Source organism: Plectrocnemia conspersa, unplaced genomic scaffold, assembly GCF_051122295.1.
Source record: "Plectrocnemia conspersa isolate PC_06_02 unplaced genomic scaffold, ASM5112229v1 ptg000010l, whole genome shotgun sequence".
In the NCBI taxonomy this organism is placed as follows: Eukaryota; Metazoa; Arthropoda; class Insecta; order Trichoptera; family Polycentropodidae; genus Plectrocnemia; species Plectrocnemia conspersa.
The window spans coordinates 26,682,501-26,707,500 of NW_028277174.1; the positions used below are offsets into that span (position 1 = coordinate 26,682,501).

Sequence of the window (25,000 nt, forward strand, 5' to 3'; positions counted from 1 at the left end):
TACATATGCGTATACATCTCGATTGTGAGCGCTTATCTCGTCATGCGAATGCGGACTGATATGGTCCGTAAAGGCGAATGCATTCGCTGCACTCTCGGGTCGATCGGTGTGTGTGTAATGGATATTTCACGTATGATTTGATAACGATTGTTAGTAAATAACGGCGATTATAATCTAATCGAGTTGTAGACATTACGTAAGCGTTGAAACGAACGCGATAGTCCGACGGAGACGCACGTCCGAGTTTGTTCCGCGAAATGAGATAAACGTCGATATTATCGACAGAACAATACTGATGTATACTAACATATAAAAACGACAGTCTTTAGTCATTTAGATTTTGACCCTTGATAACATACGCTTTAAAAACAAAAACGCAATTCATTGGAAAGAGCTTATAAGCTTTCATTTGTTTACTTTTTTTATGATATGTTTTTGGCTTTTATTTACATTTTCATTATCAGACATTAGCATTTCCGTTGCGCCACTTCAGTAATATTAATATCTAATAAAACGCTTCAGACACTTTTTACTAATTGAAAATGTATCCGTAATTGCATTGTTATTCGTGGTGTAGTGTTAAATGAAATAGTGATAATTTTGATCTAGCACCACTTCCCCCAAGTATTGCATATATGTATACGATTTTCAAAATAACGAAAATTAAAAATATGACAATATTTTATCTCTTTGCATAGGTTGCATAGGGCAACACATTCCTTAGCGTATCTCGACGAGAAGACGACGACCGACCCTTCGTGTACAAATTTACAGCGGTAACGAGTGCATACTGAGTGAGCAGGTTGCATTAGTAAGTCTGTGAAGCCGACAATTAATTTATTATTTTAATTATGGGAAAGCACCGTTTCAAACGTGAGGCTGACAATTAATTCTGCAAAATTAAATTACAATTCTTTCTATACATATTCACAATATTTAAGACTTCTTGTAAACTAAACATATTTTTGCTTAAGTTAAAAAAATATTTTAAATAAATCTGATTCTTTAACGTTTTTAGATGTTTCACAATTTGTATAGTTCGTTATCAGGATTCACCTAACTGTAAAATTTGGTTGCATATGACAATTCTTCTATATGTCAAAGACACGCCACGGACAATTAGGTTAAATGCAATTAAATAAACAGTGAAATATGTTATAAGTACAGTGCATTTTTTACATTTTTCTTAAAACGACGTAGCGTTAACATTATAGAAAATATAAACAAAGCTTTAGTGCGCCAGTATTTGGTTGTATGGATACTATATAACTATTATTCTAACAAAATTACTATTGACCTTCTAGGATCAAATATTAGGAGACAAACAGCAGTGATTTGGCAATTAATACATACCAAAGTAAATTAAACATATTACAATGGTAGTACAAAGGAAAAAGCTAATATTCATTGTAAACAAAAACGCGATTATCCACTATATAATTTCGTTTACAGTTAATTTTCAGAAGCAATGCGTGATCTAATAACATTTACGTATGACAAACAATTAAAATATGATGTATTGCGACTACAACTTGTCAGTTAAAGAAAATATGCCGATCTACATGTTTAATCCATTTAGTAGTAATGAAACTTCCATTTAGTAGTAATGATGTGCTCAATGTTTAACTATTGATAAAGGAAATATTGTTTTTAATTATTTTTCGGAAGCAATGTTTTGGCGACATAGCGTAGAATTAGTATATATAAACAAAAAGTGAATCACTTTAAGTTGAAGTCACTGTCAGCAAGTATTATCTTTTTAAAATAAAGAACATACTACATAATAACTGAATTTCCTGAATTTGATTATTCTGTAAGAAAAATGTTCGCATAGAACAAAAATTGTTAAAATAAACATATTTTGACACAGCGGAACTAAAAATAAGGCACTCTTAGATAATTTGGTTATCGATTAGTCCACAATTTACTACGATCATGCGTCTCTATGGAAATTTGAAAAAAAAATCTGATTGGAAACGTTGAGAACAAAAATTTTTGAAGTCACATTCGTTATGTATATGCAATAATAGACTTTGTTTTTTCGTTTGTATATAAATAGATATTATTCCACATAAGATAGAGCGTACGACGCTGGAAGCGAAAGTGACGACATTTTAAAACAATTATATAAGATTTTAATTATTGGGAGTTTTTTCTTCATTCCTGCAAATTATGCTTGGATATGAATCTCAAGAGTCGCGTCGAAGCGTATACTAAAAAATCATCGCTTCAAACTACTATTTTAACACGAACTGGTTCAGTGTGCCTATTTGAGTCACACGCCAGAGAACCAGAACGATTTTGGGGTAACCAATGAGATTTCAGTTTATATTAGCCCGGAGACGAATATCCCGGATATTTTATTTGTTGCGTTGTGCAGTGGTACTGTCGGCTACTATTCAATTAAGCTCAAATAAATTTTACCAAATCTTTTAGTAAATTGTACCGGAACGCGTTCCGGTCACGGGAAAAAGTTCTATAATAACGTTCCGGCCCCACTACACCACTGATTGTTATTGAAAGAACACAATAAAAATGAAAAAAACTAGATAAAAAAATCTTTGTAACTAAATTATTTTGATTCAGGTAAGTGCCAGATTGACTGGATCGAAATAAAACAAAAATAACTCACATATTTTGTAAGAAGAATATTTCATTTGATCACATCCAAGTAATTTGTCGTAAATTTATACTGAACGTGACTTTGCGCACCGAACCTCATTTTCATACTGCAACATCCTCGACTAGTTCGTTTAAGTTCAGACACGATCACTTTCCGTCGAGAATGTTTGACATATATTAACGTTATGTATGAAAACGTTCATAGTTAATGCATGAAAGATTTTTTTGTAACGTAAACGATACGTGCTGGAAACGTTGAATGTGTAGATGTGTCAGTGGAAATTTATATAGCATCAACGCTAGACGAGAACATGAAAGTACAATTTTGTGCTTATTTTTCCAACGATCGCCATGACAATTTCATGTACTTTTTTACAGCATTCAAGGTACACGACAATAAAACAAAAATGGTGTCTATGTATGAACTGACTGAGTGAGATTGTTCAATAATGTCGTATTTTAATTTGTTAATTATATTTGGTCAAATACCAAGTCCCCAATTTACCGTGTTATTGGGGTATCTACTGTACATATACTTAAAACAATATAAATCAGGACAATCCCGGTCAAACTATGACGTATAATAAAAGCTTAGTAAGTGTAAAAATATCAAAAGGCAATATTAAATAAGTTTATTTTGATAGTTGTTGATTAATAGTAATTCAATATTTTAATCACTATCGGAACTAATAATAACTACGTTTTGATTCAAGTTATACGAATAAAAGAAAATATATATTAGTTATCACATTTTGTTTTAGTAAAGTAGAACTGCAAACGTGTATGTATGCTTGGCCAAGGTTAGCCGAGGACTGAGAATGTAGTGCGTTACTTCATAACGAGCATAAAATTCCGAAATCAACGGTGTAAAAACGCGTCAAGAGATTTATTAAACTGCATAAAACAAATGTAGAGCCTATATACATATAAATTACACACAAACGTTGACATGTGTTTGACTTAAAAAGCGTAACAATTAAATTAAAGTTTTTTTTGCAGCTAATCGCATCATCTTTTAAATACAAAGTAAATGTTTGTATTATTAATTTACTATATTTGTATGATACTTAACGATTTTTATACTATATGAAATCAGGGACATTCAAATTTGGCTACCAGTAAAAACAACATATTATTATTTTATCTATAACTGCGTGAAATTATGCTACTAAATTGTATTTTCTCATTTTAACGCCAGTCCTTTAGTATATAAGATATTGTTGACGATAATCAGAAACGATTGATACCTGATGAGCGTGAGGAGAATGAGGAGGTTGCGGTGACGCGCTGGGCGCGTGTCCCGGGCTATGGGGAGCTCCTCCTGGGCTCGGTTGAGGGCTGGGCCCTTGTTCGTACTGCAAAAAACAAAAACAAATTAGTCAGTCAGCTCGTGGAATCGATCGCACGTGGTAATTCGGAGGCGCGACATTGGACGGGAAAGCCTAGACCTAGGTGGCGACGGAGGCGGGTGGGTACATAGGTATATAGGTAGACACAGTGGGCGCGCATGCATCGCGTACCCTTTGACCGAGTTGTGTGTTTACTTTCGTTTTCGCTCAGCTGACGGGCGGTCGCATGAAGGGGTGGGTATAGTGCGATAAGGGTGGGCGTCGAAAGGGGCTCTCTGTGGGACGACGGCGTAACGTACCTGGTGAGGCGAATAAGGAGGCCGCAAACCCGGCGCAGGCTGCGAGGCCGGAGCAGGGGGCGCCGGATACCTCTGCTGGGCGTAGGGCGCGTAACCGGCGGGGGCGGGCGCTGAGGCGGAGACAGCGCCCTGAGGAGGTGGGTAGCCTCCAGCGCCGGTGCCTCGGGATCCGCCGCCCTGCAATCGTACACGTCACTTTATTTTCACGATCGAAACTTGAAAATGCATATACTATACGGTTCTACGATCTACGTTATTAAACTAGAGCGCATGGAACTATGAGTGTGCAAGACATAAACAACCCTTTTCGTATATTTTATCATGTAAATGTTACATAAAGTAAACTAAATAAAACTGAAACAATAATTGTAATGACTATTGAGATAACAAATTAAAAAAACACGCTCTAGATATAACATAAATAATAAAAACTTAATTTCGCCTGTCTTCTCAATTCACGCATTTTACTTAAAAAACAATTAAATAGTAGAAGAAAATTTATTTTCTATTTCAATCGCCTTTGCTTTTAGATAACACACCTGGCCATCCATACGGCAAACGTCCCAAGTTGTATTTCGATTATCCAACCATTTAGTTAGATCAAGGTAAGTTAAAAACATACTTTTCAAAATATTTAGCGAAGACTGATTAAGGGGAATCTCATTTCTATCATTTCGTATATACATATTTATAATTAGAACTTGTCTATATCATGTTTAAACTTGCAAGGAAATCACTATGGCCAGAAATAATCAAATATAGTGATAAACATTGATCGCAGTGTTATAGATCCTTCAAAGAGCAAGAAGAGTTAAAAAAAATATTTATATGCAATATAAAAAAGCACAAATAAAATCATGTCTTCAAAATAGTTAGTGTACTTCTTCAATTTATTAAATTTTTAATATTTCTGCTGATTATTTAATTACATTTTATAGTGAAATGGCAAACCAAAATGAGCACAAATCAGCTGTCAACTGTAAAAAAATGTGTTACCAATTTTAAACACAAACCTCTAAAAAACATACCTTTATAAATTAACATTTTACGAATATTCGTATGATTGAAAATCAGGCAAAAAAATGCGATATATAAATGAAGTCGACGGCGACGGCACGATTTTGTTGCTTTTGATGTGAATTTTTAACTTTTGAGAAGTGATAATTGTTTTTTTTGCGTTCTCCTATTGGTCGAAATTCGGTTTAGCTATGCTTCAATTGATTTTCACTATTGTAAGTCGTAATATTGATAAAACATCCTAATGTGAATGTTTACACTGCGACGGCGACGGCACAATTTTATTGCTTTTAACGTGGATTTTTGACTTCTGAGAAGTAATAATTGTTTTTTGGCTCTCCTTCATATGCTTCATTCGATTGTAAGTAGTAGTATTGTTATAAAAAAGTCATAATATGAACGCTATATAAACAAGCCATTTATACAGTTTGAATTTAGCCATAAAAATGCATGTCAATTAATGAAATGATAAACCAGAAATTCAAAGAAAAATCCCACAAAAAATTTATTAAAACTAATATCGAATCTATTTTTTTTTTAGTGAAATCATATTGGAATACATTTTCACCGGTGAAAAATTAATTTATCTGACGTTCTACTAAAATTATATGATTTCAACTATTCCATATGGAGACATATATACATTTATATACCTATCATTATTTATGTACATGTGATTAGGGTTCTGAATTATTCGTAGTTTTCAACTATTCGAATATATTCGTAATTTTTTTCTCGGTTTTTACCGATATTAATTTATTTATCCTTTCAACAAAAAATGAGCCTCATCACAACAAAACTGAACCACGTAATAAATTTGCGCAATTGGCAAACCAAACTGAGCACAAATCAGTTGTCAAAATGGCTGTCACTGGAAAAAATTCTTTATATCATATATTTTTTATGCTTTTTTTTGTTAGAACGAATTTATCGTGTTTCGAAGGACGGGTGATGATATTTAGCATATATTTTTAAATATAAATCTATCGCAATAACAGGCGTCAACCCAATGCGTTACAACGGGGAAACACAATTAACAATTAAGCAAGTAGTGAGACACCAAACTGAAATTATTGCAGTTTATTTTTTTTTATTATATAATTTTAAATTATTTATTAAGATATTAATTTGTGAGATTAGAAAAAAACTAGGAAACTTTAATCTGTGATGATCAATCGGAACCATAATTATGTAATAATCACCAGACAATACAATTTGAAGAACACTAAGGGTTCATATGGGATCGAACCATTCTGCGTTCAATTTGATCTTCTATTTGTATTATATTTTTCAATAAGCCGCACACAGCAGAAAAAGGGGGAAGTAAAGGTGCGCCAATACGCTTGACAAATATGCAAACGTCGAATGGTAAGCTCTTATGTTTAGATGCACCCCATCTCGCGCCAAGTCGCAGGTACGCTCCGTTGAACAAAGGGTCCAAAGTATGGGCTTACCTTTAGAAAGCATATAAGTGACAGATGCTTCAGAATTATCAATATATTTCGCATTTATTCCTGGACACCCGACTCTAGATTAGTGTAATTCAATCTTCGCCGAAATTGCTGCTTATATAAGAATGTTCAACGAGAATCTCTTTACAAAGAAGATTGATTCAATTCGTAATATAAAGACCCCATTAACGACTTTATGCGGAATACAACTTTACATTTCGATGGGTAAGAATTAAGATTACGTGATATATAATATAACACAATTCTCATTAATTGCATTTAGTTTGAAACTGTAGACAATGCAAATATACGCAGTCCATTTTGCTTTATGCAACGTGTAAAAGCCCAGCATTGAAACGGATCATCTACTTTACACATTTGAAGAGTCAAGTTAATTATTTTGGGCCAGGCCAACAGTTACGTTTTATAGGCGCGCGCGTCACGTACATAGAGATACGTACACACAAACGTCCGTATATACGTGGCGCGGGGTGGAATTAGGCTTCGCGATGAATCGCGAGCGCGGCGGCTCCGCCCCCAGCCGCCATTGGCCGGCGCCGCATCGATCGGCGCCCCCGCGGCCCCCCGCGCGCCTCGGCCGCCGCCCTCCGCTAATCGCGATGCGATCGCGGCCGGGGGCGCCGCCCCGATCGAAAATTAAACTCGAGAGAGATTGCCACGATGCGAAAGCGTCGGCGCATATAAAACGGACGTCGTAAACGTCGGCAGCGAGAGACTTTATATATGACGGCGGCGGGTATGCATGTCCGCCACGCTCGACGAAGGGATCAGCTGTGCGGAGGGTATAAATTTTGACGCCGTAAACGTCAGGACTACATAAAAGAGAAGGCGGGTGCGTCGGGGTGGTGGGAGGGGAAAGGACGAACGCGGATAAACAAACGATCGAACCGCAAAGGGCGGGAAACCTCTACGTATGCATGTATCATACTTACGTATACATACATAAACACGCACGTGGAATTCTTCTCCGAATCGTGTGCGACGACACGATCAGCTGATTTAAGTCAAAGTAGTGAAAGATAATACATACACCCGCGGTCTGCGTGAATACATTTGACGGCTTGACAGATGTACATTTTTACATCTAGTGTTGCGATGGTTATTTTGTAAAAAGCAATTAGAATCTGGTTAAAATATATCCTAGTCTCTCTTACACTCGTTTTAATTATTTACTTAACTATCAAATTAAGAGATACAAATCACACAATAATTCATATTGGGCGAGTACACAACATATGTTTTTGTAAGCTCAAGAGACAAGCAGCGACACAATTTTAAAAAATTGTTATTTTAGAATAATTTACTGTATGTACTTTATTTCTGACAACAGATTTGTAAATCATCTGTGCTTGGCATACGATATTTTTTATTTAAACACATCAAAGATACCCATTTACAAAAATAGTGACAAAATTTAAAATATAATACCTACAAGATGAATGAATAAATCTGATGCCAGATTTATTCAGTTAGTTTCATATATTGCGCGAGTGAACTTTGCTTAAACAGATACTGTCTGAAACGCTTCGAAGCTATGTTTGTATGTAAATCCGTGCGATTAATTATTTGACACAATATTACATTGTTCAACGCTTGACCACGTGATTAGTTATTCGCTGGGAGGGATGCGCCGGTACGTGTAATAACACAGGGCTGTATCGTTTTTTACGAACGATAATAATTGACCTTCGGTACTACTGGTATCACAAAATGAAAATATACTGGTAGTACTGAAAATATTTTTTACGTCTAACATTATCTAGCAGTTTCCAATAATTCTGTTATGTAACTGAGAAATGACCGCGCCGTTACAACCTACCGGTCCCCTTTTTATGATAGGGAAAACAAAAGCAGGTATTGTATATATGAAATTATTTCTATTTGTACATTTTTACTCCATTCAGACACATTTTTACCCAAATAGTCAACGGAATATGCTTTACTAAATATATTACAAATAAGTGAGTCTCAATAATAATATTCAAATAAAAAAACGTATTTAAAAAATTTGCGTGAAATGTATGTTTTTTAAATTAAAAATATATAACGCTGTTATTTTTTTTTGCTAACAATTAAAATGTGTTGACAGGTGTTTTTTTTTTACAATAAATATGAAAAATATAATCCTATTTTTTATTATTATATTACATCACTGAGAGTACACAAAAAATGTTTCAAATTCTTAAAACAAACGTATAAGATTAAAAAAAATGGAAATTGATGATTTTCCCAAAAAAAATTGTATATGTTAAGCCAAATTGTATGGGACTCAAATGGTTATGCAGTATTTACGTATTTTTTATTCTATATTATTTACATAAACATTTATAACTCAAATTTAATTAACGTTACTTTTAACATGCATATGCGAGCGATCAATAATCAATCGAAAATAAATATTAATTGTGCGATAAATAAATCTCACATCAATCATATAAATAAAAAAAAACAAATTTACAATTTTCTACGCACTTCTTTCTCGTTCTTTCGGATAATCGTAACAAAAATAATAAGTAATATATTTTTTCGAATTAATTGGCGAGTAATGCTCTGTGGCCTCTAGTATACAACTTTAGGAGGCATCAAGAAGCGGATCAAAGACGATGTTGTCCTATATAGATTAATTGTTCCAAAAGAACCGCTGGGGAGAAATACAAATGAAACTACATAAAATATGTAGTACTACGGGGAGTGGGTCCTGCTCTCCGGCCGTCAAAAGCCGGGTGCCCGCCCATTGGGTTGGACTCGTAGGGCTCAAGTACTGGTAACGGCAGTGGTGCACGCAAAAGACGCCAAAGTTGCTATACTATGTTCCAAAAGAAGATTTGGCGCCTAATTTTTTTTTATAATTAAAATAGTATATTGAAACAATGCTTGCCGTGGTATTTAAATGGTTTGTTTTTTTAGTCAATACACATGATGAATCATGCGAGCGGTAGTCGAATTATTTTTTCGGTCAAATAAAAAAATGAATGTCAATACCGGTATTATTCAATCCCAATAACATTCAGTATTAAATATTTTATATTTATAATACCTATGAACGACTGCTTAAAATTTCGTCATACAACGGTGTCAAATATCAGAATTATACCATTAAGTACGTGAAAACGATTAGTTACTATTTTTTTGATCGCGTACGGTCGCATTGTCGACTGTACATAGGATGAGCGATTTCCATATCGGGTAGTATGTATTTGCGCAATCTAGACAGAACATTCACTGACACGCTAGAATTTATTGCTGTTATTATTTAAACCGGGGGCAAATGTTCATATGCGGCCTGCGAACTATAAAATTTATATCATATATCTAGTGAAAAAATAAAATATATGTGTTTGCCAGTAACGATGATAAACCTGCAGTTTAACTCTTTGAGTAATGAGTTAATTCATACACATTTGTTAATTAATATTGCATTTATATTTATAGAAAAAAATCAATAATTCTCTACGTTTTATTTAGTACTTTTTTGTATTTGTATTATTAAATTTCGTATTTTATATAAAATGAGTATATAATATTTTTTGTTACGTTTTTAATTTATTGGTATAATTTTCAATAAAAATTATTTATTAAAAAAGTATTATATAAATGTTTTTTATTTACTATTTATCTAGTTATATGTATGTATAAATACATATATAACCATATTGGGTACTTAAAAACAGTGAAAGATTGACCACCGTACATGTACGGCGATAACTCAATGGCACTACAGCGTTATGAAGAAATGTGCCGTTTTTACAACTTCGCATATCTCCAAGATCATGCTCAAATATACAACTAACATATGCATGTGAACACACTATGAACAAATAATATCTATAGCACACATTTTTTCAAGCTTTACCGATGAGCGTTTAAAAGTAGTTTCCTGAACTAGATATAAGAAAAAAATGGCATTCTCAATATTTTTGCTGTTGCAGCTACCATGCCTGATGTAGACGAATACAATTACCTCTCTCTATTGCGCGAGGTAAAAAACTTCGGAATTTTAGAATAAATTCTCACTGCGAGACCGAATGCCGAATCAGAAAAAATATAATTTTTAGCATGGAAGTCAAATGCAAGATTGACATAAACTTAGTTTCGAGAGATTATTATTAATACAATGTTTTATACTTCGTTAAATATATCTTTTTTATGAAAGACATACATGACATAACTACAAATATTTTAATTATTCTTGAAATAATATATGATAACAAGTAAATCTGCAAGGCTAAATGTCAAAACACATATGGCTATACTTCTCTTCAGCCGTTTTCAGTATTTATTGCATTAGTGAAGTAGATATAATAACATACGAGAATAATTTAAATGAGCAATATATAAAATAATTGTTCCATAAAACGAATTGTTAGTGCATCACTGTATCGAATCCTTTTCTGCTAATGCTCAAACAATTCGTTTTATGGAACAAAGTATTTATTTAAATGCACATAGGTCTTAAAATAATTCCCTGTTAAATCGTACCCATAACTTATTTTCGATCAAGTTGTACCGAATACATCGGCCATAGTGTACCGAAGACTGGCGTTTCTCGACTTTCGACCAAACCGCAAAGAATACAACAGTCGCGTAATCGCTGCCGTTTGATAAGTCGCATGTACACAATATCCGAAAGCGAGCTATCGCGTCACCTAGTGCGTGCCGACCTTCGTTCGAGCGGCACTCCGCTAATCCAATTACGGAATGCGAACGTTGAGTAAGGTTATGATGATGATGCGGCGAGCGCGCGTAACCGATTGCGCAACCGATGAATTAAACATTCGTATAATTTTATATTATTGTGTATGTGCTGGTTCTGTTTGGCGATCGGCCGCCGACTTAATTATCGCGCGAGAGGAAAAAAGAGTAAACTAACTCTTCTCGATGTTGACGTTCTGTCTCTTATTTACCTTTATTTTTAACGGCGGACGCCGATGCACTCGAGTTGCATCGATCGATTTACTATGTGTGGCTCGTCTTGTACGTATCTATGTGAACACGTACGTGTGCAATTTACGACCGAGCGTCGGAATTGGGACGCGATATGCTAGAAATTGCAGGAGAGAAACGAGATGTGATCCGAGCAAAGCTGTGACTGTCCATCTCTGAACTGATATGTCCAGCAGAACATTATATTTTGGAGGTCAACAGTTTGTAGGACTTTAGAACTATGAATTGTATGAAAGCAAGGGATAAATAATTTATTGTAGTATCAGTATCTGTCTTTAACCCTTTCACCACGGCCGATTCAAAATTTGTTAATATGTGGTGGGTGGCACATATTCATGACATATTTTTAAAAATAATATAGTACAGTAAATTCAAGTGATTTACAGCCTTAAATTATACTAAATAACCATATTATTAGGTGAAAATATTTATAGCACCTTTAGGTGCCCAATTAGTAATGGCGATTTTCTTGATGACATCTATATATGCCATCCGCGGTGAAAGTGTTAATAAGGATCTGTATTAGAACACAAATGGAACAAACGAAACATATCTGCCCTCCCCTATACTATTTGGTTGGCTCATTAAACTCAAGATTAGACGTATAAATATTATTTTCGACTACATAAATTTTTGCTTAAATGACTATAATTTAATTTCATTATTTTTACGAAAATTTGGAGAGTTCCTAAGTCAGTATGACGACGATAATTATTTAGAAACAAACTGCTGGTCTGTTTTACTATCTTAAATTGAACACTGTTTTTTGTTTTTCCTGTATGGGAACAATTGAAACACTAATTTTACAGAAACAAAATTTTGATATTATTGTTTTTATATAACATAGAAAAATATTAATAAAAACTAGAATATATACACATTTTAGAATATCACTAATCCCCCAAAAGAAAAAATATCTATTATCTCTATTCAATGAAATATATAAATGTAATATAATACCCATAAATAGAGCTTGAGGTATTTTTTATATACATCCAGTTCTAAATCCACGATAGGGCAACTACTTTTATTTCGGTTCGAAGAGATCCGAACCTTTTTTATTTTAATTTCAATGTTACGCAATAAATACAGATAATATATCTTAACGTTAACTTTTATATTCAAAATAATAATGTATTGTTTCATTTACAAAGAGAGACACATTACAATTTTAGAAATAAAATTTAAAACTTTAAAATTACACAATTATGTTAGTTTAATTACTAATATCAATTAGCGACTAACATATAACGATATATCTACCAATAATATCGAATAACTATGCAACTATCAAGAAGTATAAAACAAAGACGGCTAATTGCAAAATACAAATTGCCTTAATTAAAAAAAAATGTTAAGCCCACTATCGATGTTTGAAGAACTGTGCAGATCGTAACATATTTCATAGATGAAAACCGATCCAGTAACCCCCCACACGCGATCTTCTCTGTCAGATTAGCCTCGCAGGCATTAACGAGAGAGCGTATTAGGGGTCGTTACGCGTGCGGATATAGTGCTCGCAAACGATCGTTAGCCCAGAAAAAAGCCTACACACATCGGATAAACTACCACCGCCGGAATTTGACTCCTAGGATGTCTATCTACGTACGTACGCGTAGGTATGCTACGACATTCCGGGTAGATCGATCCGATGGGGGTTTCGAAACGAGGCGATTCGACCGCGTAGTAAATTATCGTGCACTCAGTCGGCGTTGGCAAAGTACAGGCAACGCTCGCACGAACGATTTCACTTTCGGTGTGTTGCAACGAACGACACAACCAACCAACGTATATGTATATGCATAAGCGAGTCATAGAGTTTCAAAACCAGCTGTAACGCACTTTCGTGGTTTTGAATCGATTGTTAAGCGCTTGACACAGCACACACGAGAGAGAATAGATAATCATCAATCATCATGTTCGAATATCTTTTTCGACCAAAGTATTTACATACATAGATAGTGAATTTTGATAGATGATTTAATTGGAAAAATAATCCTTAACAATAAATATTGGACATACTATCATTGTTGGATTCATTATATTGGCTACATTGTACTCTCGTTTATATAAACCACACACTATTGTATTTTGAGTGAAAAAATCCGATAGTGTGTAGTTTATAATTAAACTGACCGATTAAAACTTTTGCATAGTTACTCTTTATGACATTGCTTAAAACATTAAAAACTCCTATTGGTCAAAATTCTGTTTAGATGTTCTTCATTTGATTCTCACCCATTGAAAATCGTAATATTGTAAAAAAAAATTGTCATTGAAATTGTAACTTACAGTCGATTTATGACTAAGCACAATTTTGTTTTTTAACAATTATTCAATGGCACTAAAAATCGGAAAAAACTAATCTATCGATCCCAATGCTTTCAAGTGTTAGTCACTGATTATAATAATATTTTATCGTGCTGGTAAGACCCACAATACACAACTCCACTCCATCCGTTCCAAAATTTGCTCAGTTGCACTTATAAAACCCTTTCTATGGAAAATATATTTACATCACTAATCACGTCACACAAATTTTGCATTGGAAACACAATATTTTGCAATTCAAATAAAAAAGTATTTTCTGTTTTTTTTTTACAACGCGTCTATTTATCGGGAGTTGTTATCAAAAGGATCGCTTTGACATTGAGTAAGGTAAAATTTTTCCACTCTTTCTGAAAAATCGACTTTTTTAAATATTCAAGGGTTAAAAAATTTAAAAATATACAAATATCACACAGAGAAAATTCTGAATATAGGCGATTGTTTGATTGTTAAATATATTTTACTTTTAATTCCAACTGCTTTATATTCTTCACTATTTTTAAGTAAAAAATTGTGTAATTAGTATAAGAAATATAAGTGTATCATACCAATGTAAAATATTTTTAAATTAAAATCATATTAACATCTGTTATATATAGACATTTTTTATATATATTGGTGTATTCTTAAACAATACATGTATATTGATCATATATGATCAGAATATCCAGTTTGAAATTTTCGATGTGCGCAATTATCATCGAATCATATGAATATTAGTTTTGCTGGATTGCATCTAATGAACATAATCTCTAGATTGAATGTTAACACCTTAAAGACAGCTATTAACATGCTGCATTTTTTTAAACTTTTTGTAAAATTGCCATAACTTTTAAAATAATCGCTCAAAATTCAAGATTTTTTGCGTTGTACGTAAAACAAACTAATAAACACATATGTGGTCATTATCTAAAAACGTGGCATATAGCCTTTACCACCGGACTAGCGCATGCATGGCACATATGTGAGCCACCGGCTTTGATTGTCTGGACCATGGCACACATGTTGTACCACCGGACTTTAGTGTTAATTAATTATAAACTGGTGAACTTTTAACAATATTAGAAACGTCATTAATAAACACATGGTTACGACAATGACGAATAAACGATCGCGATCAATAGGAGCAATTTAATTTTACACAGACACGATAACACCGGAAAGAGAAAAGAAAGTATCTTCCGTTATACTATGCACAAATTTGAATCTAATACGTAATGCGTAACTATTAAACCGGTAAAATATACATTGTACATTGCGATGCTTGTTAAAAAATCGTTACATAGCATTTTGGTACTCGACGACTCGAACGCGTTTCGACACAACTGTGATGCCAGAGAGAGCGAGCGATTTGCCTCTCACGAAATTCTGACAGTTGGGCGCGACTATAAAAATATGCACGCGCACACACATGTTTTTTTTCTCTCACTTCCACTTCATTTGCGTAATAAAAAACGACCTTGACCGGCGCGATACGAACGTGCTGAATGTTAATCACCTCCGAGTATGAAATAATAACGTATTTAAATTAGAGGAAAGAGCGGCCCGAGTTTGTTTACGTTATTATGCAAATGGCATGTGCGACGGGCGCGTGTGCATGCTCGAATTGTTGCACACGACGACACGCTTTGTGTGTGTTACGTCCGTCAGCGATTACTTAATTCGATGCGCGAGGTTATCGGATCGAACTTGGCGAGACGTTATTTTCAGATGCACACACACAGATCGCGCGTAACCTTGAAGTTGCGCAAATCAAGTTCAATCGCGATTACGCACTACGTATACATTTTGAACGAGTTCTACTCTGTACGACGCGTGATTCGAGAAGTCGCAGAAAACATACACGAGGGTGGTTGTTTTGGGGAAGTGCCACCTTTCGAATGTGTCATCGTTATTTCGCAAAGTTTCGTTTCGGGAATACGTTATTCGCGTTATTGGACTGTGCCCGAGTGTGTTTGTTATGGGTTATGGGGCACCGAAAGCGAAATCGGATAAGATATTTGCATAAAACAGCAATAAAGCGGTTCATATTGTGATCTAATATTCTAACAAAGATGCCGCTCATGATTTAATCATTAATTAGATGCTCGAATAGGATTTTGATCAATTGATAGTTGATTAATGAGGACCCACCTAATAGCACGTTCCATAAAAAATAGTTACATATTTATTTGATTATTATGTAAATATTTATTAATGAACTGTTAATTTCATTGATACAAGTCGAAAATAATTTTGATGTAGTGTATTTATTATCAACATTCATTGTACACTATAACATCGTTCAACGCGTGCTTTTAAATGTATGACCTGTAATTGGTCGCTTTGCCGTGGGGGATGTACCGGTACATGTAAGTACACAGAGCAGAATTGGTTTGTGGTTTTCGAGGCAAGGTTGTCATGATTATTATTTTATTGCTCCAATCACTTAATTTTTAAATAAAAAGTGTCTCTACGAACAGCTATAATAAAATTCACTGTGGCCTTTTTTGAATTTCAAGATCCTGGCGATTATCGTGAATAAATGGAGGAGAAATCACTTAAGAACGTCTTTTAAAAGTTTTACCGATATTTTTATGATCGTGTATGTTAAATTTATTATAAACCTTGCCTTGTACTATGTGTTTTTTTTTTAAATTTATTTGTAAAGCCTGCAATGCATTCAACTGAAAAATGTAAGATTAACGGCATAATATATCAGGAAAAGTAGGTTGCTTTCAACTAATGAGTTGTTTTTACATAGGGGTGGGTATCCAGAAAAAGTTCGTTTTTTAACCCAACTAACTCTGACGGTCATTTGTGACCTATTTATTTTTTAGTTCTTTCGAAATGTATTACACGCACACACAAATTAAAATCACAAAGCATTTTTGCGCATTTGTATGCAACTACGGCAACCATAAAAAATAAACGTTTTATATAAAAAAAGCGAACGTGTAACACTTTGTCTGCATATGAAACAATTACGCCAAATACGAAAAAAATGATACCGTATATAGAAAAAAATAAAAGTATAAGGAAAAACAACCGCAAATCCGATCAAATTGTCTGTTTTGTATGGCATTCGTGGAATAATTAATTTTTAACTGCTGAAACAAGACGATAATAACAACCGAATAATATTGTGAACAGCTGGATCGATTGCATCAATCATTAAAAGCAAAAATAGGTACATGCTATAAGTGCACGTTCTCATAAGGCAAGAATTAGTGGACTAGGATTAAAAGTCGTCCATCTACCTCTATATCAGTAGTCGAGGAACCGAGGGTAAATTATCTCAAAAAGCGTAACGATTTTTTTTATAAATATTTGCGCTATTTTATATTAATTAAGGATACAGGTATTAATTTTTTGTAATATTTTATTTTGCCAAAAAGTTTGTTTTATTGTAGGTGATGTGTCAGAGGAGCAGCTGATTCATTCGCTCAAACTAAAAATTTAATAAAAACAGACGTTAATTTTATTTTTATCACGAAATGTGAAATTACAATTTAGATAGCAATATTTCATTCTCCTAAATCCTAAAAAAACACGATGAAATCAAAATTATGCGAATTCTAGGTTCGGTCCAGCCGATTCAGAATTTGTGTATCTTTAAAATTCGTCCTCAGACAGCCGGCTTCGCGCTCCACGAAAATTCCATCGTAAATTTTGCGGGGCCCTTGGAACCCTTTGTGTAAAAGAACAACTTAAATGTGTCGTTTCTATTAATCACTTTTTAACATTTTTCTTCGTCGTAATAAATCAAGATGGCCCATTAAGAGATTAAGACTAACATGTTCGAGATCCTGCGTTTTTTCCCGATAGTCTTATGTTTCGGAAATAATAGGTGTTTCAATTACCGAGATTATAACTTTACCGAGGATTCAATTTATTAAGATTCAATAATGCAAAGATTCCTTAATCTTTATATAATATATAATTCTAAAATGAAATTACAAACGAAATTTTGGCAGTCAAAATGTCGAACTGAAATTATTCAAAATTACGATACTATATTAGTGTATTTAATATAATATTGATTAAATTCCCCCCACCCCCAACAAAAATAGATTATGTAGATTTCGCGCTTAATTCTTGCGTAGGGCTCCGCACTTGCCGACAATTTTAATGAGCAATATATAAATTAAATGTTTCATAAAACGTTAAATTGTTTGTGCATTACTGTGACCACCTTATGAATCATTTTCCGAAGAAAAATCCTTAAAGATGCACAAATAATTCGTTTTATGGAAAAAAGTATTTATTTAAATGCACATATCTTTTAAAATAATTCCTTGTTAAATAGCACCCTTTCTCGAAAATTGGAAGAGAAAAAAATATTATGTATTAGTCAACTATATTCTCCAAATAAATTGATTAATAAACTATTGATTTTTTTCATTTTTAGCTCGATGGAGTAATATCGGTACAAAGTTTAGACTAAATATTTTTGAGGTAATAGTTGAAGAGTTCCCCGACATTGCCATTAGCATTTGTAATCTTTGCAGCATTATTTAGTTGGATTTTTTTAAACAATGTCAATGAAAACTTGCTTGAGCAATGGACTAATGTTATATCCATCGACGGATAGATATGTTTCAAACTTGTTTTTAGGTAGCCATACTATTTTAATATTGAAAAGTCGTTCTTACGAAAGAAGCAGAATTTTAAAAATACGTAGGCCCTGCAGAGAATATATTTTCTTAACACTTATTTATCTCCTTTTGAAAGAAAAGCAGTGATATATTCGACTGCCTAGTGTGAAATTTGTCCTTTTTCCTCAAGCACTGCTCTCTCTCTCTCTCTCTCACACACTTATGCTAAAAAAAATCCTACATTTTATTGATTTCATTGAGAGCAATTGATCTTATTTAGTTTCAGTAATGTTTATTTTATCATATACCGTGTAATGATCACTAAATACTATTTTTAGATAATTTTTAGTCGTAATAAGTTAAGCAGAATATACTTTCATTTGTTCAATGCGACAGATGAAAAGTGTCATGAAAGTCGCACAAAAAGCGAATAAAATATTATACGACAAACACAAACATGACAGACATTACGCTATCTGCAGAGACGGTCGCGTCCGAATACTATCTGTCACATTTTTTCACAATAACAAACATACGCCAATCAAGTATTTGAGCAGATGGCATCGCCGATCTGATAATAGCTCTTTTTAAAATAATTTTAGTGTGTATTTATCAAAATAAACGAGGTCTTTGTTCGCAGCGGCCATAGAAAAGTCTCCGAACTGCTAGAAAAATCGTATCGGTCATAATCTGCTCGCTTATAGGACCGTCAATTATCCGAGAAGCGGAGAACAAAAGCGACCGACCGGGATAGCTAGCTAGCGAGCGAGAGAGAGAAAGAGAGAGAGAGTGAAAGGGATAGGAGAGCCGGGAGAGGCGCCGAATTCGGCCAGGATCGATACCGACGCTCGGCGTCCCTCGCAGCCCCACACCGCCTGCATAAAGCGACGCCTTCTCCTCCCTCGGAGCCACCCTCGCTCGATTATGACGTCAACCGGCGGCGCTCGATTTTTTTCCACCGCCGAAAACAAATTCGAAACGGACCGCAAAACAAAATACGATCGAGCGCTCGCCGAGTTGGCAAAAATAAAAACAAATAATAGAAAACGTGTGTGTGTGTATGTGTATAGTAAGCATCACCGGTGCCGAGCGATAGTGAAATCGTCTGATTCACCGGCGGGGGTTCCCCGACCTTACTTACACATATGCATATCTGTCAGCGAGCACGATAAAATATACAGGCGTGTGTATATGTGTTATATATAATACGTGACGCGCGAATCGTCCGTATTCGTTATCCGTACCTGTCAGATGCTAATTACAATATAAAGGAGCTTGTACTGTTTGTGTGCGCGTGGCTGTGTGTGTGCGATGATAGTGGGTACGCATCCTTGTTACGTCACCGCCTCGATGCGTACGTATCGAGCGGTCGGTCGGTCGGGGTAGGTAAACGCGCACGTGTGCGTGTGGGTATGTATACTTTTTAGGGAAATCTCGTTTCTTCGGGTGATGACGTCATTCGGTCTGACCGAGGCGTCTAGCCTCCCTCCGCAATGCAAAAAGGGGTTTCCCGAAAGACGAGAGGGTCGTTACAGGTGCGGCCGCGGCGGGGCAGGGGGGCGCGGGGGCGATAATTGCTCGCCGGGATTAGTTCGGGAGACCGACAAAGGACCGAGACGGAACAAACAGGTACCTGGCTCTGCAAGAGCACGTGGCACGTGTTTATTATGTTGTTTTTTTATTACTACTGTGGGGCGATGCGTCACTGCGCCTCGGGTTGTGCAACGAAGAAATTGCACGGTTCCGCGACGCGGTTGCACTTGAACTTGAATAACATTACTCCGCTTGCAATTTGGCTCGGAGCCCAAAGATCACCGCGTCTACAATCCGAGGTATTCCCTCGGTAACACGTGATCGCTCCTTCGGACAGACTCCGGGGAGACGCGGGCGAAAACTTATGCACATATTTATCAACATCTCGCAGTGTGTGGGCCGGCACGGCAGATGCCGCTCGAATACTAATGAGTTCGTACGTCGTCTTTCATCTCGCGTGAACTAGTTATAAACAGATATTTCTTATCGATAACATTCTGGTGAGGACTCGTAAAATTCTCCATATGAGAACGTGTAGTGGAATCTTGAACCACAAGATTCATTAGATGTCGAATATTGCGGATTTTATGGATCGCATTCTTGAACAGTATCAAGGTGGAGCCCCTCAACGTTTCAAAGCAACTTGTTTTTGAATAAAACATTTGTAAAATTCAAAGTTGATCAACACATTCTTATGCACAATTCATTTTACTCTTTTGCTACGACGCGCGGCAATATACCTCTCATAAGATGTGTTAAAAACAGAAAAGCGAATAATTGCCACCGACTATATGACTCATTATTTAAATATTATTAATGTTACATAGTGATTTCAAACTAGCAGTAAAAGTATACTTTCACTGGGAATTTATATTCCGAAAACACTTTCACCAGTGGATGTCTATTATCGACGAAAATACAATTTCACCAGTATATGCCGGTGAAAATATAAGTTTTGACAGTTGAGTTGTTAAATAGAGGCAGCTTTGCAAGGGAAAATTGACGAAATTGAATCTGATTTGTGTACACGAGCGCCCTGCTCGTGTGTACAAATCAGCGTTCCAGGGCCCTGGGAAAACATTGATTCCGAGCCTCATGACAAAAATTACATTTTACACATTTTTTTAACATCGTAATATAATTTCTTAAATAAATATTAATAGGTATGAGTTAACCCTTTGTATGCGAGTGTCATAACGAAAATAAAAACCAATATATAAAACCAAAACCTTATAATTTAAATTTTTTACTTTTCTCCAGGTATTGCAATATATTTTATTAAATTATTTTTTAAGTATGACCTCACTAAGTCTCATAAAATGGTTGATATCAGTAGACATCCATAGTACTGATAGAACATATTATGTTGAGGTCAACTGACGTCTGTAACATCGAAAGGGTTAAAATCATGTGTGCATTAAAAAATATTTAGCATTAAATAAATATATCTATTTATGTGTAAAATTATGTACATATATCAAATATAAATCAGAAATCATTTAAAATTCGAATAGACTTTAAATATAAAAAAGTGTTTAAGACAAATATTAACAGGAATCAAATATACAAAGGAAGCAAAAGCACAGCCATCAAATATTAAAAATTTTCAATGCATATTCAAAACCTGGCTAGACCATTGAATGGTTAAATTTTGCCGTCCTCCATGGAAAAAGCTGAAATAACGTCCCTGATTCTAAACCAAAAAATCTAAAAAAAACAGTCTCGAATCTATCCCGAAAATATTTTTGAACACATTTTGAAATCATATTAGAACATATTTTCACCGGTAGATATATATTTTTACGAGTCAAATTTCTTCATTCAAGTGGCGAAATAACTTTTTCGTACATACGTATTGCAAAAACATGTATGAGTATTTTCTAGGCCCCCAACTACACGCACCCAAATAGCACGTCCCCAATTTACCGTGTTATTGGGGGGCCTACTGTACACGAAATAGTTCAAACACATTGCGGTAAATCAATAAGATATCGGCTATTTCGCACATAACCAAAGGATTATAGTTTTTGGTTCTACTGGCAAGTAGAAAAGGTAAATGTCTGATAATTATTTTTTTGTTAACGTTCATAGCTAATTGATATAGTCATTTTTGCATCTAACTGTGACACATTTTATTTTTGACAAAAAATGTTGCGAATATGTATAACGCCATACCGCTTACAGGAACAAGGTAAGGGGTGACTTTTCCGCTGAATGCCAGAGATGACGGATTCGAGCCACAGTTGGGCAGTGACAGTAATAGCTGAAGAAGAACACGTAGAGGGCTTACACCCTCTGGCCTACTCAGAGGCTGCATACACATATCCCACAGTATTTACAATCTACTTTTTATTTAAATAAATGGCCAAATTGTATCTCCTTCGGCAAACTATATCATAAAATCCCGATATTTAAAATAATGTGGACCATTGAAAAATCGATGGGATATTTTAAAATGACACAAGATCAAGAAAAGTTGAAATATACATGTAGCACAAATGTGAGAACAAGGAAATCATAAAAGATGTCACTGATTCTCAGTCTTGCATTGTTTCTTCGTTGTAACGCGTGTCATGTAACAATGGAATATTTACAATAAATAAATGAGCAAGACGACCAAGAACATTAGAAATAATGCGTCAAAGAATCGACGTAAGAATACCAGCATTAGAAACTGATTTACACATATCTATGAATTTAGAGATAATAAAGGAGCATATATTATGAGATGTATACATCATTAACTTTATAAGATCAATTCTAATCGTATCTTGAGTCTGAAAAGGCATAACCGGTGGCAGGATGTCGATGGAGACAAGTGGCAAAGGCGGAGATAGGTGGCGTGCACACTCGAAAAGAGAAACCGCCGAATTCGAGCCCCGCTAGATAAAATGTCGGACGATGGCAAAGAGAGACTCGATAGCCGCGGGCCGGCGAGCGACGCGAGGAAGCGAAGTGCACGGAACTTTGGCTAGCGAGACAAAGAGAAACGGGTTTGTTGAACTCGGCTCTCGCGTGCAACGTGCGTGTCTCTCGCCGAAACGTGGCCCAGGTGAAATTCTCACCGGGCCGAACGAAGCTGAGCGACGCACGGAAACACAGAATCATCGCGGCGGACGTATAAAAAATACCAGTTAAACTATCTAGCGAGGCAAAAACAGTCATGATACAACAGCAGTTGGGCAAATAATGATGTTTGACTGGAAATAAATTTATTAATATAATAAAAATACTAAAAATATAAACAAGTACTGTTCAACGATGCGAACAATAAATTGATAAAGTAATTCGTATGACTTATAAGTTATATAATGCCACCACATAAGTGTCAACTTCAAACATACGAAGATATTAGATGAATGAATTATTATTTGACTAAATGCCTACAAATATAAGGTCCACTCGTAGCAACTAAGTATTAACTCTCAAAAGTTAGTTATTTAACATGAGTCATTTATGTTTAACTATTTGGTATTAGTATTTTTTAAATGTGATACAATAATAACATAAAATGGTATAAATATAATACAGTATAATATATAATATATTTTAAAAAAATAAACACGATTTATTATCTTTTATCGACGCATATTGCGTCAGAACCAGCGCGTTTGTCAGTGTTTGTTAATTAAATGTGCGTACGTATACGATATATAATATTATTTTTAATAACTATTAATAATTCATAAATGTATAAAACTCCGTTATTGCCATTAAACAATATGCACGTTAGCAACGACGAATTACGTTACGCCCAGAAATATCTGATGTATTATATACCAGATTTATAATAGGAATTATGTAAATGTACAATTTAAAATTGTTTATGCTTAAAATATAAACAAGTTTACAGCGCATGTACAAGGAAGACGATAAAAATATATATTCTCAGTGGACGTGTCTAACACAGGAAATTCCACTGATGCAACGATCAACTCCTAGAACCAACTGAGATTAACATTCTACAATAATGAAAAACACGCACAAAGAAACGTATGTATTATACGCAGATAGCAAAAAAGTTTCGCTTGATAATTGCGGTGACGAAAAATGCCGAATAATGTAATTACATTTAATTATACAACCAACTCATTATATTAATTACAACTCGTTATTAAAATAAGATATTGTGCAATCAAAATACGTACTTAAACATAAATCAGCTGCAATTATCTAAATTGCATGCAAACATAATTGATCAACAAACTGACACTATCAGTTTTACGAGCACATGCTTTTATTGATTTATTAAAAATAAATAAACAGACGTGTCTATCGAGACACTGCAATATTTCGCGACGCAGACAAAGATCAATCGCCAGTACACAATGACCGACTCGAGTATAATTACGAGTCGAGCTCGTATTCACTTCAAGGTCGGATAAAATGTTGCATGCACTGATTTATCGGTCGTTCAGAGTGAATTCATATCACGCGTGTGTAGTTTTACGACGACACACGAAACATTGTTTACGCCACTTGACTGACCTGCCCTGCAAAAAATGTATTGAATTTTTTCCATCATGTTGCAACATAAATTGAAACGGACAATTGAAGCGTTTCGCAATGCACGTTTTATCAATGAATTCATGATATTTAACCTTTGCGGAAAAAATACGTGCAAATATTATGCGTTAATAAGGCAAACATTGACAGCCGTTTCAAAAACAAACACGTTACAATCTTGTGTCGTATTTTTAAATATAACCCACACGCGTGAAACAACTGCGATGGTGTAATTAGCTATTTTAGCCAATGTAAACAATACAAATGAATGGTTAATTGATAAAAATAACATTGAGGATTGCGTAACGATTGTGTACAATTGACAAGCACGTGTGTACTCTACTATAATGATT

The 25,000-nt window shown here is 34.7% G+C and overlaps 1 protein-coding gene across 50 annotated transcripts in view; it reads right to left on the reverse strand.

Annotated features, from left to right (window-relative positions):
- Positions 1 to 25,000, reverse strand: part of osa (trithorax group protein osa) — a 103,422-nt gene that overhangs the window by 53,309 nt on the left and 25,113 nt on the right. For all 50 annotated transcript variants that reach the window (XM_088194803.1, XM_088194791.1, XM_088194790.1 and 47 more), the window contains exons 2-3: positions 4,271 to 4,447; positions 3,870 to 3,977 (exon numbers count right to left, since the gene is read on the reverse strand). In XM_088194803.1, the coding sequence (XP_088050929.1) occupies positions 3,870 to 3,977; positions 4,271 to 4,447 (285 nt within the window). The remainder of the gene's footprint in view (positions 1 to 3,869; positions 3,978 to 4,270; positions 4,448 to 25,000) is intronic.